The sequence below is a fragment of the Ambystoma mexicanum genome, chromosome 9 (genome assembly GCF_040938575.1).
Source record: "Ambystoma mexicanum isolate Mex_15411 chromosome 9, UKY_AmexF1_1, whole genome shotgun sequence".
Lineage (NCBI taxonomy): Eukaryota > Metazoa > Chordata > Amphibia > Caudata > Ambystomatidae > Ambystoma > Ambystoma mexicanum.
The window spans coordinates 569,695,190-569,722,520 of NC_090931.1; the positions used below are offsets into that span (position 1 = coordinate 569,695,190).

General features: G+C 43.9%; 1 protein-coding gene across 1 annotated transcript in view; it reads right to left on the reverse strand.

Annotated features, from left to right (window-relative positions):
- VPS53 (VPS53 subunit of GARP complex) overlaps window positions 1-27,331 on the reverse strand; it is a 1,349,775-nt gene that overhangs the window by 738,352 nt on the left and 584,092 nt on the right. Inside the window, exon 9 of the mRNA XM_069615168.1 lies at window positions 2,089-2,232. Within this exon, the coding sequence (XP_069471269.1) occupies window positions 2,089-2,232 (144 nt within the window). The remainder of the gene's footprint in view (window positions 1-2,088; window positions 2,233-27,331) is intronic.

Here is a 27,331-nt window from a genome sequence, read left to right on the forward strand (position 1 = left end):
TTTGACACGGTCAACCATGCCATCCTGCTCAATCGTCTCCGTGATAATATGGGTATCACCGATCAGGCTCTGGCCTGGCTGACCTCTTTCCTCTCTGATTGACCCTCCCAGGTCCAATTTGTGTCCTTCCTTTCCTCTATTTCACTCTCTACCTGTGGTCTTCCGCAGGGGGGGTCTAACGTCTCTCCCTGGAATTTCAACCAATGCCTGGCACCGCTTGCCCACCACATTGTCGCTTTTAGTGCTATGCAGATGACACTCAGCTCGTCTTCAGGCTCCCCTTTGCCAACTCCTCTCCTTCTCTCATCTCCAACTGTCTATCTGCTATCCAGAAGTGGAGTGCCGCCAGTAAAACCAAGCTTCTCCTCATTGGCACACCTGCACCCACCTTTCCTGTCAACCTCTGGCCGGCCTCCCTTGGCCCTCTTCCTGCTCCCACCTGTGAGACTAAGAACCTCTAGGTCATCTTTGACTCCACACTCTCCTTATCTCCTCACATCTCTGACATCTCTAAGAAGCCAAATTACCATCTGCACCACCTCAGAGGTATTCTTCCTTTCCTCTCCTTCCCCCAGAAGCTCACTGTCCCTAGAGCCCTGGTTCTCTCTAAACTGGACTACTGCAACAACTAAATCTCCCTGCTTCTACTCTCTGCAACTCATCCAGAACAGGACTGCGAGACTTGCCCTTGGCCTCAGGCCCATGGGTTTGTATCTCTCCATCACTGAAATATCTGTATTGGCTCCCAGTGGCTGCAAGGATTAAGTACAAGACCCTCTGCATTGTCAACAATGCCTTCTGGGGCCAGGGTCATCAATACCTCCAACTTACTCTTCGTAAATACCTTCCTACTCGAGTTCTTCGCTCCTCCACCTCCAACTCCCCAGGGTCAGTTGTGTCTCCAAGCAACGAGTTGGTGGTAGATCTCTTTATTCAGCTGGGACCTCCCTCTGGAACAGTCTCCCTGCCTCTCTGAAACTTGAGCAGAACCTTCTCCGGTTCCGGATGCTACTCAAGACTTTCCTCTTTGCTTCTGCCTTCTCTCTTCCTCTTCCCTGCTTACCTGGCTACCCTCCGAACCTTGGGCCCAGGTCCCTGCCCCCCCCCCAGTTGTACACCTGCACCGCCACCTGGCAACCCTGCACTTAGGGCTGTATCTGTAACCCTACAGTCCCCTTACCTGCACTCCCATTCACCTGCTACCTGCACTTAACCCTTGCACTGACACTTGCTGGCCGCACTTCCCTTTCCTGTTTGTTTCTGCTTGTTGATCCTATGTCCAGCATTTCTCCCCCACGCCTTGCCCTGGCACTGCTCCCCCTTTTCCTCTCCTTGCACTACGCGATCTCAATGTCACTGGGCCTAGTAAGATTGTTGTGTTGTTCCTGCTGTTCCCTTCCAATGCCTCATCATGCCTTGAAAAACATGTGTATATGCGCGCTATAAATAAAATACCATATCATACCACAACCCCCTCTGCCACCAGACCACACAACTGACACCACACTCCCACCAGTCCACTTCTGTTGTCACTAACCATCTCCTCTGCCACCAGACATACCCCACTGGCAGACCACACCTGTCACCATGCTACCACGACTACTAGATACAGGAAGTTGTATCCACACTGGAATGTTTTTTTCAGACCACACCCCTTGTAACAAACTACTTACCCCAACAATTAGCCCATAGCCCTGCCATCAGGACATACTGCTCCACTATTATTAGGTACATTCTCTGCCACAAATTCACACACCCGGCAATCAGAAAACATACATTAGATTCATTACTCTGACACTACAACGCATAACAAACCAAAACCTTCTTTCACCTGTTGTGCAAAGAGCAGCATTATGTGATCTCAAATTTCATTTTGCAATTTGAAAGCAACTACAAATCTGTAAGAGGGTTGGTTCTCTTTTTTCCACATTACATACCAGTCAAGATTATACTGCAAAGTAAATTTTACAGAAGTATATATATATATATATATTTTTTTTAACATATTATCTAATTCTAAAATTCTCCCAATATACAATGAGAGAGAAAATAAAATCATCATGTACCGTTGGGATATTAACTACTTACATCTTGATTCTCTTGAAACAGGACTAGGTACTCTGAGAGGTGCTGTCTAATAAATTTCTTGATAATTTCCTGTTTAATCCTGGCATCCAAAACATTTGCAACAAGGCACGCATCACGCAGGACATTGCTGGGCCCACCAGGCCTCTATAAAAAGAAAAGGGAGAGTGGATGAGTCCAATGGATCATGTTTTATAACCCACAGATTGATGAACACATGCCCTTTATTTTTTACAAAGAAATCAATACCATTGTGATGAATATATCAAAATTCACATTTATAGCATCATAGTCCTCACATGATGGGGATGTGAAGGTTTGTACCTTTTCAGACACACAAGCTGGACAGATGACAATACGGTTAGATAAAGGATATAAAATCAGCAAGCAGGGGGTGGACCTTCATTATGTTTGAGCACAGTCGAGTGGACAATCATTAGGGTTTGCAATTCAAGTTTAACGGTTAAGAACTATTGGAAGCCAATTCCTTTATAAATTCATAAGAGCAGGAAATGTCTCCACTGCATGCTGATCTGATCTAACCAAAGACCTGTCTCAGCCTCTCGCTTTCCTCTTTATGGGTCTCTACAATCCAGCAATTATTAAAGTCCATTTGTGTTCCTCATATGCTTTACAATTCTCACAGATGTGTGGCAAGCAGTTCCAGTGGGCATTTTGGTGCCTAGAATCGAACTTCGCAGAGCACAGCTATTAGTGATGCAGCTAGCCAAAAATCTCCGGAGTATATGGAAACCTCTTATCTTGGATGGTGCCGGCCGATGACCCGGCACCCACTATCTATACATGAGATACACAGGCCAGTTTGGTCCATACATTGCAGCCATTCTGTAGGGATGGGACCAATTACTAAGAAGATGATGCCTCCATACCACTCACTCTTTGGAGATGACAACCTTTCCACATCTGATATCAAAATGTTAATCACAGGTGCTTGCATTTAATGTTTAACTTATAAGGCAACTTCTAGCACATTTCAAGATCTCAGTCCAGCTTTACATTTAACATCTGTATTCATTAATGCGTGTCCAAGTGAGTGTGTGGGCCTTTGTGTATGTCACTGTAGGGGTGTCCCCAGTCCCACAGCCATTTCACTATTGCACCTTCAATGCAGAGAAGCTACTGTAATAACAGCGTGGCATGTTTTCTTCAAATGCCAAAAATTAAAAGCAAAGTTGGGTCGATGAATGGTTGTGGCAGAACACAAGTGGTGGATTTGATGTTTTAACTTGAAAGCCTTGAGCAAGTGTAACAACTGCATTACTCATTCATAATATCTATTAATGCAACCCATCCCTAGTTCTTTCCAGTAATTTAGCCTAGAGGTATATCTACATCTATCAAACAAACAACATGTGAAACTGTAATCAAAGAAGCATGATGGGACATACACCCTCAAACAATCACATCCAGAAATCAACAGGATAAAAAAAGGATGGTATTTTCATTCGGTCAATATCACTTTTTAAGCATTTAAAACACTCACTTCACTATGAAATGACATGGTTTTCATACATTTCGTCAAAGAAAGGTTGCAAAAAACATTGTTTACATTTTCAAAAAAAGTAGTTGCAGTTTTCAAATAACAAATACAGCAGTGCCATTAAGTATCAAATATAATGAAAAGCCCAGATGCTAGCTATGTTATTACATTCTCACAGGAATTCCAGATTCAATGATCCGCAACAGAGGGGAATCCCCCATATTCACAAAGGGAGTTAATACCAAGCAGAAGCTTCTGATGCCCAAATAATTCATAGTAACTACTGTAGAAAGGTCAAGAATACAACATATGTCACAGATCAAGTTTTATGTGTCTTTATTGAGATAAATAGTACAAGCTCTTTGGTTGGATAAATGTCTATAGGAATTTGGGAATGGATTTAAAAAGAATAAGGAATTCATATATAAAATAGTGTCAAGGATGGGAAAACAAAAGTAGGATTCTCCTGGTCCTGCCTGCACCTCAGGATAGGGACTTCTTTCAACAGCCATGTCTGTCAATTTTTAAAAGGTTCTTCTTAGTAAGTGCCCATCCTTCAGGCGTTCCTTCTGGTCTCATTGCTCATGGGTAGTTTCCTCCTCCTTCACCACCAGTCTCTATGGCACAATCTCTAGCATATATCTGCCATAGCATCTGCTGTACTGATGACATGAGGTGAACTACTTCTTCGCAGTTAGCAGTCTTCCCCTTTTATCCCGAGAACGGCAAGTAGCATCTCTGCCACCTGGCAGAAATGGTCCCTATTTGGATTATGTTCAGCCTCCTTTTAAGTCCTAGGCATGTGGCCATATTTGCAAACCAGCCTGGAATTGATTGTTCAGCTGAATAACTTGTTTGGGGTTCCTTGATTTGCTTTGCATGAGGTTTTGTCAGAAAAGTTGGCCCATTATTATTTCTCTTCTGGTATTGGCCAGTATTGAATTGTTAGGCATACAGCTTAAACAGCTGCTCTGCATTTTCAAGTATGGGCAGAGCTATTGTGCAGTCTTGGAACTACAAAGGAGCATGTTTGTGGCTCTACCATGTTCGGCGTTGGTCTGCATTCGGCAAGTAGGCAGGGCCTGAGTTTCCACCAGCCCCTGACAGTGTCTTTGCTTCACACCTGAAAGTAACAAGCTTTTCTTGTGCATTCAGGGATTGATTTCCTTACATGTTCAGTTAGCAAACACTTGCAGATTCCTTTTCCCTCTGAATTAAGTTTGCTAAATGTTTACAGTTAGATTCCGCTATAAAGTTTTTTAGGCACTGGGATTTTAATGCCATCTCTGATGAGAGTTCTGTAAATATTTACAATTCCGAGCTGCACTGTGGTTCGACTAACAATTCATTTGAATACGAAATGTGCATCTCTATCAAAGGGACCATAAGCACTGGCTATCTAGTTTCTCTCCAGAAAGAAAAACTGAGCTTTTCTTTCATCGAATGAAAAAGGATTTTAAGATTTGAGAAGGAAACTAAATGTAATTTCCCTTTCTGGTGATGGCGTTCCGCTTACCTAAAAGAGGAAAAGCAGAAGAAAGTACACACTCTACCACTCTCTCTGTAGACATACGGTTTTAATGCAATGTGACAGTCTCAATTCTTTTTTGTTGTCTTGTGCTGGAACGTTTACACCCTGGATTGCCAAAAAAACTACTTTCGGCTAGCATGGGGGTCCCAGAAATCCATATTTTATCACTGTGGCATGTTGCTACTATGAAATATGGAATGTCAATGATTTCTGCATTCAAAGGAGTGAGTGCAAGTAGCCCCCACCTTCATCGTTTTTGTTTCACACAAAGAAATTATGATGAACCAATAAAAACTGGTGGTGTAATCCCTGGGAGTGTCCAAATATTGAGCAAGTGAATGGTAAGAGTTGACGACTAGTCCAAAAGTGTGACATATTCATGACAAAGTGTGGGAATATGCCATGATAAAAAAGGAAAACAAACAGGTAATAGAGAGATCTGACTCTGCAATGAAAAGCTACATAGAAGCGATACCATCTGTTCCAAATGCATGAGTGCTGAACCTGGAAATTATCTGGAGAATTGGGCCCCATCCATGAGGAGAAGATCACATAAAGCAAACTTGCTTTCCAAGAGGGAGAAGAGGCTGACTGGGAGTTCTCCGAAAACTCATGAGGGTCCATTCTGACTCTGCACCTTAAAGAATATTTCAAAGCGAGTATAAAGATTCCCAAATACAATTCAAAAAGTCCTCTTGAATCATTGCCCTGCTAAATTACTGGAGTGGGAAATACAAGGGAGAATATTTCCAGTAGGGGGGTGCTCATTCCAAATAGAATATCTCTGTATTTTGGTGTGAAATTCAAAAGTACTTTCTCACTGGATTTAAAGCCAAGTAAGATTGGATTTCTCATAGAAAACAGCATTTTCCTGTCCGCAGAGCACAGGGGATAATATGTTTATAAAATCAGAAAAGGGTATTTTACTTTGCTAGTGTGAGTTACATCCTTTCATTGTACTAAAGCGGAAGGAGATCACATTTAAATAAGAACAACATTGCTTTTTCTGTGCTGTGACTGGTGTGTTAAACAGGGAGCACTTACCAGCATCAATAGTGCAGCATTTAGAAAATGATAGCCAAATAAATTGAATCCTGCGAAATTCACAAGTATAGTTTAACAATGTGAACCAGTGGCTACATTTCCTAGCTTAAATAGAAACATTTCTGATAATTGATAAACCTGTGAAAGCCGTAGCTATGTAAAAAGTGAATGGGCAAATTAAAGGGAGTGTACCATCCTAATTCCATTTGGAAAAATAATCGTACGAATATAAAATATATCCTCCTCTGTCACGACATTGCCCAGTACGGTAAGGGCTCTGTACATGTGGGACCCAATTTGAAAAGTGAAAGGGGGTTATGGCGATTATTCCTCCTTGTATTAAAAAAAACATTAAACCATTTTCCTATATTGGGCGGATGAACCAAGATCCTGTGTGTTCAAAATCGATAGCACTGTTTTTCTAACCCAAACTTGCAGAATTAGATGACACTCAGTCTACATTCAAATTACACGCACAGTTAAGAAATCCACAACCCCACATTCATACAGCAGGTGGAGGGGAACTGATGTAAATGTGTACATAAATGCAGCTTTTTCTAAGGTTTTATAAACAACTTTTATTAGGATGCTTACACCTGACAAATTGGTTACTGTCACATATATCGATTAAAACGCTGAACATAATGACATGTATGGAAACACCTATTTAAACAAATCAATCCTCAACATGTTTTACGGCATCTGTCAATATCTGCTGTTCAAACAGGAAAGGGAAATCTATATTTAAATGTCTTACACAAGCTAACACTAAGGCGCCAGATAAGATTTTGAAGCTACAGCAAACCAATGGGCTGAGTATACATATCTATTAAGTTACTGCCGGCTGCAGACTTTAATCTGGTTTGGATTAGATATGTGTGTTTCTGCTAATTTATTACAAAATACAGATTTGGTCTGATGCCACTAAAGGCACTCTCAAGCAAATGGAATGGTGCAGAAATGACTGAAAACAAATGCATATGTAGCTCAGGTGCTGTAGATGATATAATGAACTTGCCTACCTACATTTATAAATCCCTACACAGCAGGGCAATTACACCAGCATTACATATATTGCCTTTTAGGCAGTGCGGTTCTGCTATGATATTCCTAGCCATGGGCAACAATTCACTAGTGTTTTGGTCTGTGGAAAAACTTTGAATGAATGCTTTTAAAATCATGTAAAGAATCTAAAATGCCTCTAATGGTTGTAATGATTGTGGAATAATTTTGTTTGATCCTTGAACTGTCAATTCGGCCAGATTAGTCTGTTTTATGGTTGTATCGATTTGTTATGCGTTTATTCTTTACAATTGTTCTTTTTATATTTGGTACATGCTTATTGCTTTTATGAAAATGTATTTTTACAAAATAAAGCTAAGCAAGAACTAAGTATTCTACTCCCTATCTTTTAAAGTTGGGAGTAAATTGAATTTTTGGGGAGTACAAAAATCAGTCCTTGTCCCAATAGGAACATTTTGTAAGTGGGTAAAAATATGTTGTAATAAATATATCTTTGCATCTAGTTATAAAAGTTTCTTCCTGTGGCACAAAGTGTACTCCTGGTCCAAACATACATGGAGCTGTGTGGGTGAAAGCCTGGGAACAGGGACCTATGTGACTGTTTCCTATTTTTTGTTGGGAGTTTATTTACTCACTATTTTTCATTTTTGGGATCATTTGCCTATTTTAAAGAGTAAAAGCTGCTGATACACCAGTTATCTGTTGGGCTGCCTCATACTGTGAATAATGGTACCAGTTTGTAAAGTTGTGCAGTTGGTTCTATGTGATTTCCTCAAGATTTCTTTAATATTTTTGTAGGACTTTTTTTTACCACAAATGTATGTGGGGGAGACCCACCACAGCCCTCCCTACCCCATCTACCTTTTGTATTACCCTAACCCACCCCCCAGCACATACATTTGCGGTAAAATTAGTTGCAAAGAATTCAATGATTTCTCCCTCGATGGAAAAACCTGCGATGAAATCTGCCTATCCCAGGTTGTGCATTATAATATGTACTCTGTAAGTGTACAAAAATGTGAGTTCTAGTGTTGGAAAATATGAGGTAGTCCAACATAACTAAATGGAGGGAGCTAGATGGTAATTCCTTCTTCATGTTAGTTTTATGCCTGTATGTTTTAGTCACAAAATGGGAGCTCCACACCTAGCAGGATTGAGGCAATAGCAACACTGCAGAAACCCAGATGAATGTTGAACGTAAGGTGAGACAACCAACCTACAAGTGATATGATTCTCATCACCCCTAACCCACAGAGCCTTTCCTCCACTCCTAGGGGAGTGTCCAAGAGCCCCCACCCCACCAAGCAGGGGCTGTGGTAGGAATAGAGGTAGGGAAAAGCAAAGATCTTTCACTGTGCATCAGTAAAGAGAGTAGGCAACAACCCCTGCAGTAGGCGCGTAATCTCTAATCTGCGCAGGAGTGGTTTACTAATGTCACATTATATTTTAGTGATGGTCCACTGCTTATACCTTGTAGTAAAACCCTTTGTGTGTTTCAAATCATTTATAACATATCAATACACAGTACTTCAAATGGATGCCACACTTTTAAAGTTCATGTTCAAATGCTTCCGACAAAACTCTCAGTAATGAATGCTTCTTACACTCATGTATAAAGTAAATCTTTTAATTATGAGAAATCAGTCATAATGAAACATTGCTACCATTATAGTCACTAAACATACACTGAATATGAAAAAGGTGAATGCGGGATAAACAGCTATCAATGCACTCTTTAGAAGGTAGAAGATAGGGATATAAATGGAGGCGGGAGCTCATAAGCCTGTGGTCATCACAATTTGAGAAAATTCAAAAACTATGAAATATCAAATATCAAATTCCCATGGTCTCTTATCAAAAAGCTGCAAAAATAAGAAACATTGCTTCAGAAAGAGTCACAGGAAATTGGGAGCATCCATACTGCCAGTATTAGCCAATCAGGAATACAATTTGTTCAAAGGTGATGGGATGCTTTGCTACGGGTATACATTTAGAAATACTATCTATGTACCTTAGTCAAAAAATAGTAGATCTCCCTTTCTGGGACTCAAAAAAGACCAAAATTCAATTAAGTGGCTTCAAAAAACAGGCAAGAAAAAAGGAGGGATTTAGCCCCCTCAACCCCTGCACAGGGTCTGCATGAAGGGAGCTTCCAATCTGGTTCTTTTCCTCCAGCCTCTGGTCTGCCTCTTGTCTTCTTCCAGTTTGGTTAAGAACAGCCTTCTCTCTCTCCCAAAACCAGTCTCCTTTTATAATCTCAGCCATCTGCTCAGCCCACCTCCTACCAATCAGCATAAGCATCAGGAGGCTCTCCCGATCAGCAGGATCCTGTAAGGCTGACTTCCACGGGAGTCACCATTTAAATACTGGCAACGTTATTGTGATTTCTAATCCTGATTAAGAACTGTTGTGTGTATGGGCTTTTATAAGGTGCTTTTAAAACAATTGGGGGCATATTAGGGTGCTTTTAAAAACTTACCTTGCTGACTTGGTTTCTTTTTTCACCACTGCAATCTGGAAGTCTTTCTTCCTTTTTTACTCGTTTCCCACAGTCCACCCACTCCTCACTCACTGTGCATATGTGCGGGGAAGAACAACAGAGCAGAGGACCAGAGCAGGGAGCACGCTAAGGTGCGCTGAAAGGCGAGCCTGTCTGTGCTCATCCGTGCCGAGGCTGGGCCTTGGGGCAAAACACTCTGCCAAAACATAGCAGATGATATTGGACTTCCTAGACTCTCTACTTGTGATCTGCCTACTGTTAATCAAGGTTACTCTCAATGCAAACTACTTCATCTGGCCCTACCAGGACTAGTTTCCCTTTGGGGTTTGCCACAGATGGTTCGGGGAAAGTGCCACTGTCGGCTGTTGGGATGGTTGTTACCCCTCTGAGCCCCAGTGAGTGACAGAGTTATGGGTTAAACCCAATACTCCCTACTTGGACTAAAGGAGATACTGATAAATGCCAGACCACCTGTGGCACATCAGGACCATATCTGTAATCTACCAGTGAAACATGGACCCAATGTTCTGTGCCTTACAGGAACATGGTTTAACGCCTCACCAGATCCAGACAGCAGCCAAATCCTTCCAGACACTTAAAGCATACTACGTCTTGACAGGCCCTGCCCCAGTAGAGGTGGGGTTCTGGCCATTATTTACTGGACGGCCTTTAGGGGCTTTGTGATTTCATTATGCCACAATCTCCACTGTGAGCTCCAACTTGTTCACTTTCAAATCTTCCCGAATTAGGTAACACATGTTTTGCTCTGCTGCCGCCTCCCACTCAACCACTTGGAAAGTGTATTCATCCTTTTGCGCAACTAGCTGCATTATGCTAATCTCATTGTGATGGGTGGCTTTAACAGGCACCCCAATGACCCTCATGATGCCTAGGCCACCAATTACTTCCTTGGCAGATATTGCTATGTCAGCTCGGACCCATCTTCCCATGCACCGCCTTGGCAATGTTTTGGACCTAATTTTTGCTGGGGAAACCCTTCTTACCACTTACCAGCCCCTTCCAGAGACTTGGTTGGATCACTTTCTATTGCCTTTCCTGTATTCCATTCCCACTCCTCCTGGTTCCCTCCCAAAAAGACAATCCACCAAACACTTTTGGGTGAGGGTTTAACTTCCAGCAGTGGAGGAATATCTTTTGACCAGTACAGGTTTGTTTGTTTATTAATTTGTTATGCGCACCAGATCCGTAGGTAAGAGGGCGCAGCAGTATGAAGATACGAAACTTACATAGTTACAAATATACATTTAATATACAAAAATATACACAAAAGTTGCATAAGTACAGAGTATACAGAATGGGCAGATATATACAGAGATAATGTGGCCTTTGTGGTTACAAGAATGAACATGGGCAGTGTGCAGAAATACGCTATGCTTAGGTCAGAGGCTAAGGGTCTGTGGCGATGATGTGTTTTATGACCTTTTTTCTGAAGTGTAGGTAGAGTAGGTCAGCTCTCAAATCTTGAGGCAGAGGGTTCCAGCATTTAGCAGCCTTTACAGGGAAGCTATTGCCACCAATAGTGGTAAGCTTGTGTTTAGGTATGATCAGACAATTAGCATTGCCGGCTCTGGTTAGTCTGTGGACGGTTTTTCTCTGAAACTTAGCTGTAAGATAGATAGGGGCAGCGTTATTTACAGCTTTTTGGGTCAATGAAAGTGTCTTCAATTGTATTTTATTGGTCGTGGATAACCATTTATGATGGCGTCTGATAGGGGAAATGTGGGTTCTTTTGTTTATGCCTAAGGCTGCTCTTAAAGTGTTATTTTGTAGCGTTTGGAGTTTATGGATAGTTGTCTTATTATCACCACTGTAAAGAGCATTGCAGTAATCAATTCTGGAGAGTATTAGAGCTCTAGCCAGGATCAGGCAGCTGTCGTCCGAGAGGAAAGGCTTGCCAACTCTGAGTAGCTTGCACATATAGACTGTGGTGGATGTCAGGGATTTGATCTGTTTATCAAATGACAATGTGGAGTCCAAGTAGAAGCCAAGGGTTTTTACCTCCTTGGATACTTTGATAGAGTTCCCATCAATGTTGAATGAGGAACATTCCTGACCTAGTTTTTTGATGTTAGCCTGAGAACCCAAAATGATCAACTCTGTTTTATCATCGTTTAAGCATAGGCCATGAGTGGCCATCAATGCTTGGATGATAAGATATACCTTGTTCACCAGCCCCATGCCCTTGTTGTGATCCCCTGAAAGTGGGAAGAGAATCTGGGTATCATCTGCGTTATTAGTGTAGGTAATACCCAGAAGGTCCAGATCATCAAACAAGGGTTTGGTGAAAATGTTGTATAGAGTTGGAGAGACGCAAGAACCTTGAGGGACACCGCACAGGATGGGGGTGGGGTCTGCTGCTGCCGAGGGAGAGAAAACTCTCATAGTTCTCTCGCTCAAGAAAGATTTAATCCATTTAATAGCTTCCGGGGAGAAGTGAGCAGCAGTATCAAGGTGTCTACAGAGGACTTTATGGTCGACCAGAATAATTGCGGCTGAGAGATCAAGAAGGAGCAGAAGTACTGACTGCCCTTTGTCTCTCAGCTCGTCTATTTGGGTCTTTAAGACAATTAAGGCTGTGTCTGTTCGGTGTAGCGGGCGGAAGCCAGATTGTCTGTTACCGAGTTTGTACTGTTCAAGGTGTTTTTGAATTTGGTTGTAGGCAGCTTTATCCAGTATTTTGAGTAAGAAAGGGACCGTGGTAATAGGGCGGTAGTTGGTAGGGTTGAGAGGATCTAGGGTCTGTTTCTTCAGGAGAGGGAGCACCCAGGACGGTTTAAGGTTGGCAGGGATAGTGCCTGTGGCAAAGGAGGCGTTAATCAGTTAGGTAATGAATGGGGATAAATCTCTGGCGGCATCTTTAATTAACTGTGCTGGGCAGATTTCACCTTTGCAATTGGAAGGCTTTAGTGACAAGATAATTTTTTCTACCTCCAGTGTAGACATATTGGAGAAATTGAAGAGGTTATTGTGAGCCGGTGGTGAAGCATTAGGTACTAGCGTGTTGGGCGAGTGCTGTAGGTTCAACACTTCTTTTTTCTACTGAATTTTGTTTTGGAGCGTAGCAATTTTATTGGCCAGTGCCTGTTGGATGTCTGTACACCAAGATTTATCTTTGGTACAGATGTCAGTTGTAGCTATTGGGGACTCAAGTTCTTTCAGTATGGAAAAGAGTGCTTTCATACTAGAATTGGAATTAGCAATACGCTCATCATAGGAGTTACGTTTTGCCGAGCAAATTTCCTTCTTATAATGAGAGGAAAGTGAGGTTAGTTTGGTTTTGTTCTCACTAGTGGGGCAGAGTCTCCAATTGGTTTCACTTTTTCTTTTTAGGGTGCCAAGGTCTTTGAGCTGTGGCGTGAACCATTTGTTTAAATGGGCCTTTGGTTTGCTAGATCTAAATTTGAGAGGGGCAATTCTATCCAGTGTGGTGAGCATAATATTGTTAAATTCTTCGACTAAGATACTGGGATCAAGAATTTCGGATAATGAGTTAAGTGTGGGAAGGATAGCAAGGATAATTTTCTCTACCTTAATACTTTTTTTTATTTCTAGTTAAGCACTGTGGCGCTACCTGGCGAGCAGTTGTGGCGGATCTTGTAGTAAATCGGTGCAAGGACACCAATGAGTGGTCTGTCCAGGAGAGCGGCAGGATGGATAAGATGGTAGCAGTACAGTTTTAATCCGCTATCCAGTCCAATATTCTCCCTTTTTGGTGGGTGGGTTTGTTAACCTTTTGGGATAGACCTAATGCCTTAATTGTGTTGGAAATGTCTGTGGCATTTTTGTCTGTTTGGTCCATAAAACCTAGGTTGAAATCCCTTAGTAAGAGTATTTACGAGGAAGGTTTGAGGTTGTTGGTGAGTATATTGTGGAGTTACTCCACAAAGGTACCAAGTGGACCAGGCGGTCTATATATTAAATGAATGGTGAGTGTGAGTTGTTTATATGGAGTTTGACAGAGAGCATCACAAGATTGAGACAGATGGGCAGGGGCTAGTCGTAGGCATAGAGATGTTTTAGAGATGATGGCAATACCACCTCTTCGGGCACTATCGCGGTCTAACATGAGTGAGGGCCCTGCTGCACTGTGGAGCCAAGTTTCCATGATCGCCAGGAAATCCAAATTACTTTATATGATAAGGTCAGCAATATCAGGAGCGTGGGCGACGAGCGATCTTGCATTAATTAGTGCTCCTTTGAGGGGGAGTGTCTCGGTAGCTGCATTGACTGGGGTAGATTGTCAGGATTATTAACGCATGAATTGTGCTTGTGATTATTGTTCTGAGGGACATTCGTAACCGGGGTGGGTAGTGGTGCAGACTGCTTTGCATGACAAGGTGTCAGACTGGACTTGAGGTTAGATTTAAGGTTGGTAGTCGGAAGGGATCTTCTCAGGGGTTTGTGTATTTTGGATAATCTAGCGCGGAGTCTAGCATTTCTATTAGTTGTAGAGCAGGGTAGAGAGGCATTGGTTGCTGTCACCCAGGCACTGTTGTGTAAAGTTGGCTCATGTAACAGTGTTTGTTACTGTGTTTGTTAAGGTAGGCGGCCTAGGGTGATCAGTGTGTGCTTGACTTCTAGGGTTAATGTGGCTGGTCGCCAACAGAGTGAATATCAGTGATGCTAGGATTAGCATCTTTCCAGTCACAATATAGAGAAGAGTCATCTAGCACATGGAGACACTTGGGCAAAGAAATCACTTTAACTAAACACTTGCAAATTAGGTAATATAAGCTTTGCCAGATGTTAACAGATAGGTAGGTTTGATTTATCTACGTTCTCAAAGTATGCAAAGTAACCGTAATCTTATTCGTATTACCATATACAAGGTAATATTACTTCTGAAGGCCTGGACCCTAGTATGGCACTGATTCAAGCCATGACCAAAGCGGCTGACATTCTGTGAATGTTGAGACATGCATGTGCCCCTTGGTTCAATCCCAGCCTCAGGCTTCAGACCAAAGCACTTCAGACCAAAGATGGGTACAGATTCTGTTATGGTCTCACTGCTCGATGACTGCTGCTTCAGGACCGCAGAGAGGTTGGGGTGTTGATTATCCTTAACCTCTCTGCGGCTTTTGACACAGTTGACCATGGGATCTTGTTACAACGCCTGGAGGAGGCCGGTATCTCAGGTATTCCTCTAGCCTGGTTTGCCTAATTTCTTTCAAACTGTGTTCAATCCGTTACTTTGGGACCCTGATGCTTGCTGCATCCTCTCTACCCTGTGGCATTCCCCAGGGTTCCTTCCTCTCTCCTCTCCAACTTATATCTTCCCCTGTGAGAAACCTGACAGTGTCCCTGGCTAGTCCCCGGGGATCTGTCATCCAGGTGGCCAGGACACGGCCATCGCTATTGGATCCAGTTCCTGGGGGTGAACCAGTGAGGGAGGATGAGGGATTCTTGGGGAGTGGGAGTGGGATGCAGACGGGTGAGATGTGGTATCCCCTTTCTCTCAACATCTTTTCCCTATCCTACCTAATAGGATATTCTAAAACACTGCCCTCCCCTTTTCTGTCACAAACACTTTTGCACAACACAAAAGACAACTGACTAACACCAAAGCCATTTACCTGATATGTCCCAATACAAGAGTCAGGCAATTGACCAGAATCACACACACATAATGGCCCTTTCCCTTCCCCACAGGGATAAAAGGGAAAGCACGAGAGCACAGGACGAGCAAGGCAGACCACACGACGTGAGAGCGAACGCAGAACGGCAGTTCAAGAGGAGGCGGAGAAAGACGGCGCATAATGAGAGGGTGACAAGGAAAGAATCGACCTTGCCCTTTCCAACCACGGCCCATGAAACCTCTGCAGAAGGAATCATAAAACTGCAAACAATGGGCAGCGTGTGTTGTAGCAGATGTCAACGGTACATAAGACCCTCCTCTGCTGATTATCAAGCCGGGGAGAGACGCTGGTCTCAGTGGTACCAACCTTGACTCCGAAGAGGAGAAAGCCAAGCGGTTCATGGTGTGTCGAGGGGAGAGTCGATAAGAGACCGAACTATGTTAAACGAAAAGTAGCCAATGGCTAAGTTGAACTTTGAAGGGCATAAAGCAAATCTTGATGAGAAAGGGGGAAAACCAGCCACAGAGGAGTCCGTCACCACAGGAAACTCTGGGCGATTACCCCACAGCAGAAACTACCGTAACCAGGAGGCATTGGGAAGAGGCGAAAGGAGGTCAAAGTGGTCTTGTAAAATCCTCTGTACCGTCAAAATTCTTTGACCGACAGGTGATTGCAAAGCTAAGGGACGTGAATCCCGTTTGGTGAGAAGAGCGCATGAACAGTGTATTGCAAAGGTTGGCAAGAGTGAACCCGGTGGAGGGATGCTAACGAGAATGGGCTAAGTCTAAAGCCCCATAGAATATGCTGACAAGAGAGAGTCTGATCAAGAGATGTCCATAGTGAACTGTGTGGTGAAAGTTGGTAAGAGTGAACCCGGCAGAGGGATGCTAACCGAAAGGGGTGAGGCCTGAAGTACCTATGAACAGGATGGTGACAGGAGTGAACCTGAACAAGGGGTGTCCACAGTGAACTGTTTTGCAAATGGTGGCCAAAGAGAACCCGGCAGAGGGAGACCGAAAAACAGAGGTGAACCCTGAGGAACCGTTTAAAAAGACATTAAGATTTGTGAAACCAAGAAGTATTGTAAGACCAGGGGAAGTGAATTGTCCCCCTTGTCATTCGGGTCCGGGTCCGAGCCCGACCGAGGGAGATCCAAAGGTGAAAAGTCATCACCCCAAAGTCTACTTGGAAAAGGAACTTTTTGTTTGTTAGTTGTTGACTACATCAGGCCCTCAAAGGCAAGAGAATTTCTATCGAAAAGACAACCATCAAAGAACCTGATACAGAACTGTCGGCTCGTACTGGGAAAGCTCGAGTGCCTGATGTGCTCAGGAGATCCACTGTGTCCCGTGCTCAAAACATGGGGAAGGGAGAACCTTGGCAATTACATCCTGACATATTATTTGTCAACACTTCTTTTTTTCTTGAGAACATAATCCCACACTTCTTTTTGTATTTAGAGTAAGGATTGGCAATAGGTTTTTTCTTAGATATACGCCCTTTATATTTGACACAACGCAACTAGGACTGCTTTATTATTATTTGATGGTCGAATCTTGCTACCATCTTAGATTTAGGTTAACCATTTTTCCACCCTGCATTTCCAGTTTAAAAAACACCCTTGAACTGTTGTTCGTTACAGCACCTTAGCAGACCGTATCGCCCACCATGGAGTGCTCTTTCACACGTATGTGGATGATACACAAATAGTTTTTTCGGCTCGACTCCCTGGAACTGGACCTCCCAGGGAAATTGAAATCTTGTTAATGCACTATAAGTGAATGGATGACGGAACACTGGTTGAAACTAAACGGTAAAAATAATCGAGGTTCTAGCGATTGGCTCCCTGAGCATCAAGTCCAACTGGAGTCATGAGTTTTGGCCTGAAACCCTGAGGCCATGCCCCTCTCAGAGTAGTTCAGTTAAAAGCATGGGGGTGAAACTTCTACCTTCAGGCTTGAGGGAGGCCCACATTACTGCAGTCTGTAATGCTGCCTTTGCCAAGTTGAGAGTTATTAAGAAGATTCTTCCTTTTCTTCCATCCAAGTGCAGAACTCGGGTAGACACGTCCTCTATTATGGAGTGTTTGACTACTGCAATGGGATTTACCTGGGACAGCCTCTGTTTCAGATTAAATGGCTACAAGTCTTGCAGAACTTGGCAGCTTGGCTAGCGCTTGATGCACCACGGTTATCTTCTGCTGCGGCTTTGCTGCGCCATCTTCACTGGCTCCCTGTTTGCTCCCGTATTAAATTTAAGGTTCTGTGCATGACACACCACACTATACACAATGTTGGAGCCGCATATTTGCAGGAGAAAGTATCGCGCTACCAACCTGGCAGGTCCTTACAGTCTGCCTCGCAGAGTCTGTTGAAGATCCCCCCCATTATCAAAGAGTTGCACCATGGTGGCCACTCCTTTTCTTACTTGCCACCCACCTTATGGAATGCCCTACCAGAAACCCTACAGGGAATAACCGATCATGTTCCGATTCCGAAAGGGTCTAAAAATGTTTCTGTTTTAATTACGTTGATGGTTTCCCCTCTCACATGCTCTCCGTGCTTTTGCCGGTTTTCCTGTTTTTTGCTTTCTCTTGCGCCTTGCTGCCTTCGGGCATTAGCAGCACTGTACAAAAACCATATAAATACATACATTTAAAAACAAAGAACTGCTGAGGTCATTATCACTTTCTACCAATCAGTATTAAGGACAAAGGCTGCAGAGGACACTTTCATTTTCTACCAATCAGTGCCAGCAGCAGCATGCAGCTCTCAGTCAGCACCTGACAAGAGCCATCAAGGCCAACAGCAGACTACTATTCTCTTTCACCTAGTTTATGAGATAAAATGTATCCTTAGTGCATCACAGTTATTCACTAAATAACCTCTAACCTACTTACATCCATTCTTTTTCATTGCAGGTCTTTCAAGGATTGTTTTTATTAAAGGAATGGTTTAGTCAGAAATATTATTGTCCCTATGGTTCGGCCATGTGTTATTAACCATAAGTTGATCGATCGTACAAACATTTCCTATGCACCTTACTGGAGTTTTCGTCTTTTGAACACAAGCAAAATGAGGCAGCATGGCGCTTCCATCTTGTCATAATCTTATCACTTGCCGCATCGCCCTGGGTGAACTGCATTTGCGGCACTAAATCATATCCCCCGCCCCTGAGCCTGAAATCACTAGACGCGTACGGCCCATTTCACAATGCCAAAGCACGTCTCGTGTCAACATTCTCTGCGCTTCAGCTAATGACGTGTCGCCATGGAAATGGCAGGACGCCCCTTTCCTCAATAAGTGTAAACAGACCGTTTCACAACGCACAACAGCAGATTTTCTATTCCATTCCTCTCCTCTCACTGTATTTCTTTGAGTATTCTGTGACTTGTCTCTGTGCTCTGTTCAGCTACCCTCGTTGCTTGTAGCCCGTGTGAACAGATACCAGTACCATCGCTATAAATTATTTTCGTTTGTTTACCACACAATGGCAACAATAATGCCCTACCAGTACAAGCCCGAGTATTCTGAGGAGGAATTACTGGAAAGAGAAAGATGCAGAAATGATGGGGCTTTGGACAACAGTTGGGAGGACGATTCAACAGATGAAGAGGCTGAGCCTTGTCGCATGGACGGTGTTTCCACCTGGTGTACCTGCAATAGGTGCACGCTAATGCCAACCGAGGAGGAGAACTGCTGCTGCCGAGAAAACTCTGGATACTTGTCCTACATATCGCAAGGCGAGCCATGGCCGCGATGCGTTACCGAGCTGCTACACTTCAGGGCAGCCTACCTCACATGGTACGTGTTGAGGATTTTGATGGTGCGTATGCACGAACTTCGCGCAACAGTTCGCCCTCGTAATCCAAGTAACGAGTAAGTATAATCTGGTTGTGATGTCAGTTAGGCCACTACTATTTCATGGTTGTCTCCTATATTCTCGTAACTTCAATATATCATTGTCATATCAATTTAGTCTTGCAATTCTCCAAGTAATAGTCGTATAAAAGTCATTCAATATTGTGCAGTGCCTAGTTAGCATTTGTTCTGGCAAAAATGCCATTGGATACAAGAATTGTCATTGACAACTAAGGTTTAATACACTTATCTTGGTCATTTAAAAACAGTTTATATCATTCTTTTTCAAAGGTGGTACTGGCTGGTGGCCTATCGTTCTTTTACATGGTGGCTTCATGGGAGGCTTGGACACCGCTTTCGACAAGTAATACCCGCCTGTGTCGTTGGTGCCATTAGAGAAACTTTCCCCAGTGACAACGGTCAGTACAGAGGGTTTTCCCTCGCTGTGCTGCAACCAGACCTTTACAATGTGTAGTAGTTTTGTGCCATCAAAATAAGAAACAAAATAAAAAACAACATATTTTTTATCAATGGAGGTTTCAGTTTTTAAGTGAATCAAGTGTGTCTCCATCCAGCAGTGTTCCAGTGCCTTGTCTGCACGCCCCAGGCCCATCCATCCACCCTCCACTATCAATGGCAGTTCGTACCAGTAGATGGCGCTGCCAAGGGGTGCTGTCAGGGGCGCAAACAGCCAAGGCGCCAAAGACCATGTACACTTCAAAGGTATCTTTCGCGCAGGGGTCATTGTTCACACGGCCTTCTCAGACCCCGTGACTCCAGGCAGGCTCCCCTTGAAGCAGGCCGCGCCCCTGCAATCCACATAATACCACGACATATACACGTCATTCATTCACAAACACGCCCCTTTTTGTAATTCTTTATAAACCACTTGATATTTATCAGGAGATCATCTTTGAGCACTGCAAGTCAACTCGTGAACGTGCTACCTGAGAACCCCGGTGACCGATGCTAATCTGCTTGACGTCGTGCTATCTGTGAACTTCTGTGACTGCTGCGAGTCAACTCGTCAGTGTGCTACCTGTGAACATCTCCCTGTTCTCCTGCCGCTAAGTACTCTGCTTGCTTAATCTAACTGTTGGTCAAGGTCAGGGCATGTATCCTAATCATATCTCCTTCATCTGTAAATTTCTATCTATTTAGAATTAACGTACTCAGTTGTGCTATGTTCATTGGTCTCATTGCTGTTGACTTGAGTTTCATTTGTTAGGTTATCGATATATCAATTTTCATCAGTGTCAATTGCCATCGAATTGTATCCTTCGCGGACCGTGTCTATAATATAAGAATGTTTCCTTTTCATACACAATAGTACATTCAAGGGACGAGTAACATGATCTGATTTTCATCAAATCAATGAATTGTTTGTGAAAGTTATCCTATAATACAGCCGCCCACGCTGCACTGGTTTTGCTGTGGTGACCAAAACAAAGCTTGCATTGAAGAATCTATGGTATAATTCCTTCTCTCTCACATTTTTATGCAAAGTAAATTTTGAATAATGTTGATTTTTTTAGCAGAATTTACAACAATGCCTGCATGTTCGATTTTCAGTTCCCCTTCGAAGACCCATAACAACTCTGAAGGCACTACAATGCATGTATTCCCTAGGACTGTAGATGGAATTAGAGAATGGGTTAGATATTGCGGATATGCACCGGCGGAGCTTGAAAGTAGAGTCAAAAAAGTTTTGCAGGACGAGAGGGGTGATCAATACCGCATATGTACGACACATCCTTGTACACAAAGAAGAATCAACTGAGAACGACTCGAAAATTGCTCCCAAACGCTATTCTGACTTTATTCGTTCATATGCCGCCACACGTGAGTCACGCTTCCGGATTTAGCTTTAGGCCTTGCGGTAGTGTTCAGGTAACCATATGGATTGATTGGTATTTTAGGTGTAAATGTCTCTTATAATACTTTAGATATTGTATATCTTTTTAAATAATGACCATTTTGCTAAACATCAGTCCTTGTTTTTAGAGCCCTCACAGAACATTGATTTATGGGCACAGATAACTATGCATAAGCATAATTTTCTCGTATTCAGTCTCCTATCATGCCAATTTTTAATATTAGCATTTCTAAATCAAATAATACTTTTCCTTTACAACTCCATGACTATCCACCGAATATGAAGCAACAAGATTCAACATCCATATATTGCCTGGAGTCATCAACCACTTCAAGCGCGTATCAGGTAATCTTACTTAGCTATTCTGTTCCAGACTTGTTTTATGCATGGAATTTGAGATAATGTAATCATATTTACGTATCGTATCATTCTTTTACCGAATGTTTCATTCGTGGTTTGCTATTGATATGCACCTTTGTCGTCTTTCCAAAGTGTGTGTTCAATTCCAATATTTTAATCCATACTAATGCAAGTACTGTGTTTCAGGGAGTTGCTGGAGCGTCCTCTACAATTGCATCATCCCTTGTAGTCGATCTGGAGCCAGAGGTATGCGTACTGACAGTACCCTCTTATGTGGAATGCAAATGACTTATTTTAAATGGCTTCTCTTTTCTAGGGATGTATACAAGATCTGTATATTGAACGGGAGGCATGTGGATCCGAGTCGGTGCACCAGCTTGCTGATGGTGATGTTACAGTAAAGAAGGTTTCAAAGAAAAGAAAGAAAAATAAGGTTATTTATAAACAGTTTATATTTTTAGCAATTGTTTTGTGCTGAGGCCTTCATTATATGCTTTTTTAATGTAAATTGTACAATACTGTATGTTGGATTTACAGTGAACATCCTTTTTCCTATCTGTCCCGTAGTTGTCCGATGGAGTATGGATTCTGCAGACACAGACAGCGACACAAAGGAGAGATGCTGCTTGCCAAACTGTTTTCACCATGGAGGAACTATTAATTGAGGCGCATCGTGTTCAGACTCGAGGTGCCTTTGTCCAATGGCCAGAAATAGAATTTAATGTGACCGTCGAATTCAGCAAAGTGTTTTTGGACCATTGCTACAATGCGACTGCTCCGCCAGATGAACATGAAACTGAATGTATAGAAGATAGTTTTACATTAGTCGCAGAGTACTTGACACAATCGACACCCGCCAAAAAAATGCCACCCAAAAAGCAGTCGACATTGATGTTTTTTCCTATCCACGGTGAAGTAACAGATGTTGAAATGACAGAGACTGAAGCATCAACACAACTGACAGACGAACTAGACAAAGATTTCAACTATAGTATGTCCAGTTTGGGTGATATGTCCACAACGGTTCAGTCCGAAACAACAGTGATGCAGGATGACAGTCTAATAAAGGAGGCCAAATACATAGTATTCGACAGCAGCTTGATGGAGATTATAAAGATGCTGAAACGACGTGTGCATTCAGTGAGAGGGGAAGTATGTGGGAAGCCATTGGTGAATGTGACTTGTCGAACACAAGGCAGTGACCTCAAAATACATGCCACCTGTCAAATGTTATATACAAAATGGTCATGGTCCGCTCAACCGATGCTGGGCAAACTGCCAGCTGGCAATCTACTGTGTGCAGCAGCTTTACTTTTCAGTGGCTCTAGTTTCAAGAAGTTATCCAGTTTCTGTCAGTTTGTGGGACTCCATTTCATTTCTGAAACGCTGTACTACAAATATCAACGTGATTATCTATTCCCTGCCATTAGTGAAGCTTGGAAACTTGAACAATTGTCTATTGAAAGTACATTCTCCGACAAACGGTTCAGGCTAGCCGGTGATGGGCAGTGCCACAGCCCTGGATTTTCTGCTAAGTACTGCACATACCACTTTCAGGACATGGAAAATAAGAAAATTGTGAGTTTGGTGGTCGTGCAGGTGTCCCAATGTAAATCCTCAGTGGCCATGGAGAAACTTGGTTTTATAAAATCACTGTAAGATCTACAATCGAGGGGAATGCAAATCGACCTCACAGCCACGCACAGACACGTTTCAATAGCAAAGACAATGAGAGAGCAGTTTCAAAATATTAAACATCAATTTGATGTATGGCATGTTGCCAAATCAATCAATAAAAAAATATCTGCTGCAGGGAATAAAAAGGTTTGGAAAGTATTTGACAGTGGTCCCAGTCTTTCAGCAACCATCTTTGGTGGAGCTCCAAAACATGTGATGGGTGTGTGGAAATTCTACTGGAAAAATGGCGGTCACTAATGCACCACTGTTCCAACGGTCACCACTGGACAGAAAACCAACATTTCCACCAATGTGAACATGGCCCTTTGTCCCCGGAGCAGGCACAGAAGAAGAAGTGGTTGATTCCATCTTCACCTCCACACAAAGCCCTTTAGAAGATTGTGTTTGATAAAACTCTATCAAGAGTTCTGAAGGGACTCACAGAATTCTGTCACACAGGAGATTTGGAGGTGTTCCAGAATATGTGCCTAAAGTACAGGCCAAAGAGATTGCATTTCGGCATCGGAGGGATGAAATATAGGACATTACTAGAGGTATTAGCGCATAACGAGAATGTAGGCCGCGAACAATCTAGGACTGCAGGAAAGTTAGGGATGCTTCGCTACACTATGGCCTTTACGAAAAGAAGCAAAAAATAGGTGGTCAAACCACTATATGATGACATGGAATTTGATTTTGTTAAATATCTTATTATTAATGTCGTACAGATGCATACTCATGGAATTGCGCACTAATCTGTTCAGAGCACACATACGTTGCCAAAAACCATAGCCAACATGCCGTGTCCACACGAAGCAGAGCTCGTTGAACAGTTCAAATCCTGGTACAAACGATTAACATCTGTTTTTATTTTTGCCAAAAATGTTTTTATAAAGTGTCCAAATAAAGTATGCAATTTTTCTTTTCAAATCTATCCTCTTAGTCCCTTTTTTTAAAAAAAAAAAGTACAATTATTACGATTGATATACAATGTAACACTGCTTTCACATTTCATAATTTAGTCGAGGTACTGTGGGACCTTCATTTATCGTGTTAGTGCCCGATGGATAACAGTGTGCAAGAATCTTTGGGTTTTGGCAGTTGCCTTGCCATACAGTTCCCCATACAGCTGAATATCTGCTCGTCACACAAAAGGGATGAGACCTAGGCTACATAAGATAATAGGCACGCAAGAAGTACTGACTGTGAAAACATGCCATGGGTAGGAGGCCGTGAGATAAGCAGAGGTGAACAAGTTACTTTCTTACCTGGTAACGTTCTTTCGATGGGATGGTCCGACGACGTATTCCATATCTATGACATGTAATCACCACAGCTGTGCTGCTTCGGAAACTTTTCTCAGCGTCTGCGTCCTGCGTCGATGACGTCGATGCGCCGTCGTCGAAGACCTCCTCCGACGTCCGACGTCATCCGATGTGATAAGTAGGACGCACGACGCCCCGTAGCCTCAGTTGTAGTTTTTTCCCCCAGAACGTATGACATTAGTCAACTGCCAGTCAGACACAAAGCCTTGCGGAACGTAAGCTGCAATCGCAAAAGAAATTCTGCAGCGGGGAAGGCAGGGCGGGAGCGATATGGAATACGTCGTCGGGCCATCCCAACGAAAGAACGTTACCAGGTAAGAAAGTAACTTGTTCTTCAAGGGGATTGGGTCCTCTGACGTATTCCATATCTATGACAGACTCCCAAAGCAGTACCAGAGCAAGGAGGAGGGAAAGAATTTAGAATCAAAATTTAGAATAGCCAATCAAATAGCAGAGCAAAGGACCGCCTTGCCAAAGGCCAGATCCTGTCCTCGGATGGAATCCAGGGAATAGTGACGTACAAATGTATGTACTGAAGCCCAGGTGGCTGCATCACAGATGTTGCGAATAGGAACACCCCTCTGCAGGGCAGTAGATGCAGCCATACCCCTGGTAGAATGGGCCCGCAAGCCAGCCGGTGGGTCCTTACCCGCCAAGCGGTAACACTCCGAGATGGCTAAAATAATCCAGCGAGACAAAGTCTGTTTCGTCACAGCTTGCCCCAAACGCTTTCCAGCATAACCAATAAAGAGTTGATCGTCCACTCTGACCCGGGACATGCGTGAAACATAAAAGCTTAAAGCTCTCCTAGGATCAAGCCTATGGAGCCTCTCCTCTTCCTTACCAGGATGCGGAGGAGGATAGAATGCCGGAATAACAACCTTCCGGGCCAAATGAAATTCCGTCACTACCTTCGGAAGAAAAGAAGGGCGAACTCTAAGGACAACCCTGTTCTTGTGAAATACAGTGAAGGGTGGCTTAACTGAAAGTGCCTGTAACTCACTCACTCTGCGAGCGGAAGTAACCGCAACTAAAAACACAGTTTTCAGAGTTAACAGCCTCAAAGGGCAAGAATGTAAAGGCTCAAACGGAGCACCCATGAGAAACTTAAGAACAAGGTTTAAATCCCAACCGGGCACCAGGAAAGGTGACGGAGGGAACACATTAGTGAGCCCTTTCAGAAACTGTGAAATTAAAGGGATTTTAAAGTAAGAACACTCTTCAGACGAGTGCTTAAAGATGGACAGCGCCGCCAGGTAACCTTTAATGGTACCCACTTGCAAGCCCCTGTGGGCCAAAGAAAGTAAAAAGGACAGAACCATGGGGATGTCACATGCAAAAGGATCCACATTCTGAACTCTGCACTAGTCGCAGAACTTACGCCAACGGCAACGGTACAGAGACTTTGTTGCTGGCCTTCGGGCCGAAAGCAACACCTCCATCACGTCTTCAGTGAGGTCCCAATCCTTATACCTCAACCTTTCAGAAGCCAAGCGTGAAGGTTGAGGGATCTGACCTCTGGATGGAGAACCTGACCCCCCTCCCATGAGAGCAGATCGTCTCGGTAGGGAAGACGACGTGGAGGGCAGATGGACAAGTCGAGAAGGTCCGGGTACCACGTCCTCCGAGCCCACGCCGGAGCAATGAGGATCATCCGGGAACCGAACTTCCGTAACCTCCGCAGCACTTGCGGGATGACGGGGACTGGAGGAAACGCGTACAGCAGCGGGAATTAGCACTCCACCACAAACGTGTCTCCCAAGGCTCCTTTTGGAGGAAATTCCCGCGAGCAAAACCTTTCGCACTTCCGGTTGACACTGGAGGCGAAGAGATCCACTTGAGGGGTCCCCCAAAGGGCGAAGATCTCCAGGAGAATCTCCTGAGCCAACTCCCACTCGTGAGAGATCGCGCTCTGCCTGCTCAGAGCATCTGCCGTCACGTTTTCGTCTCCGGCCAGATGAACTGCCGAGATCGAAACTTCCTGCTGGATGGCCCAGAACTCGAGCTGCATCGCGTCCCTGCACAGAGGAAGTGACCATGCCCCCCCCCCCCATTTTGTTGAGGTAGTGGATGGCCACTGTGTTGTCCGTCAGGATTAGGACACTCTTTCCTCGCACAGTTGGCAGAAAAGCCTGCAGGGCTAGCCTGACGGCCCTCAGCTCCAACAGATTGATATGGAGTCTGGACTCCGACGGAGACCAACGACCGCTGACTGTCAGCCCGTTGGCATGAGCTCCCCACCCCGTGAGGGATGCATCCGTCACGATCGTCACCTCTGGCCAGGGAAGCCAAAATGGAGCCCCCTTCATCAAGTTGCCTTCGACGGCCCACCACAGAAGGTCCTGGGCGACCGAGGGTGGCACCTGAACCGGGTCCGACATCCAGCCGGAGGACTGCGACCATTGCGTCTTGAGTGCCCACTGCAAAGATCTCATCCACAGGCGAGCCTCTGGCACCAGAAGAATGCAGGATGCCATGAGGCCGAGCAACCTCAAGAACTCGAACGCTGGGAGCGTCTGGGCATGCTGAAACTTGTGCACCATCTGCTGAATGTGAAGAGCCCTCACCTGGGGAGGAAAACACTGCCCCAGGGAAGTGTCGAGCACTGCTCCGATGTACTGGAGCCGCTGTATTGGCGTCAAATGGGACTTCTTTAAATTGAGGGAGAAGCCCAGCCTGTGAAGGGAGTGGCAGGTGACGGACAGATGATCCAGGACTTGCTCGGGAGAGTCCCCCTGATCAACCAAACGTCCAGGTAGGGGTAGACGTGAATCCCCCCTTGCCTGAGATGCGCTGCCACCACCACCATGAGCTTGATGAAAACCCTCAGGGCGGAGGTCAATCCGAACGGCAGGACCCGAAACTGAAAGTGCGAGTCGCCAACTGCGAACCTCAGGTACTTCTTGTGCTTGGGATGGATCGGCACATGGAAGTAAGCATCCTTGAGGTCGA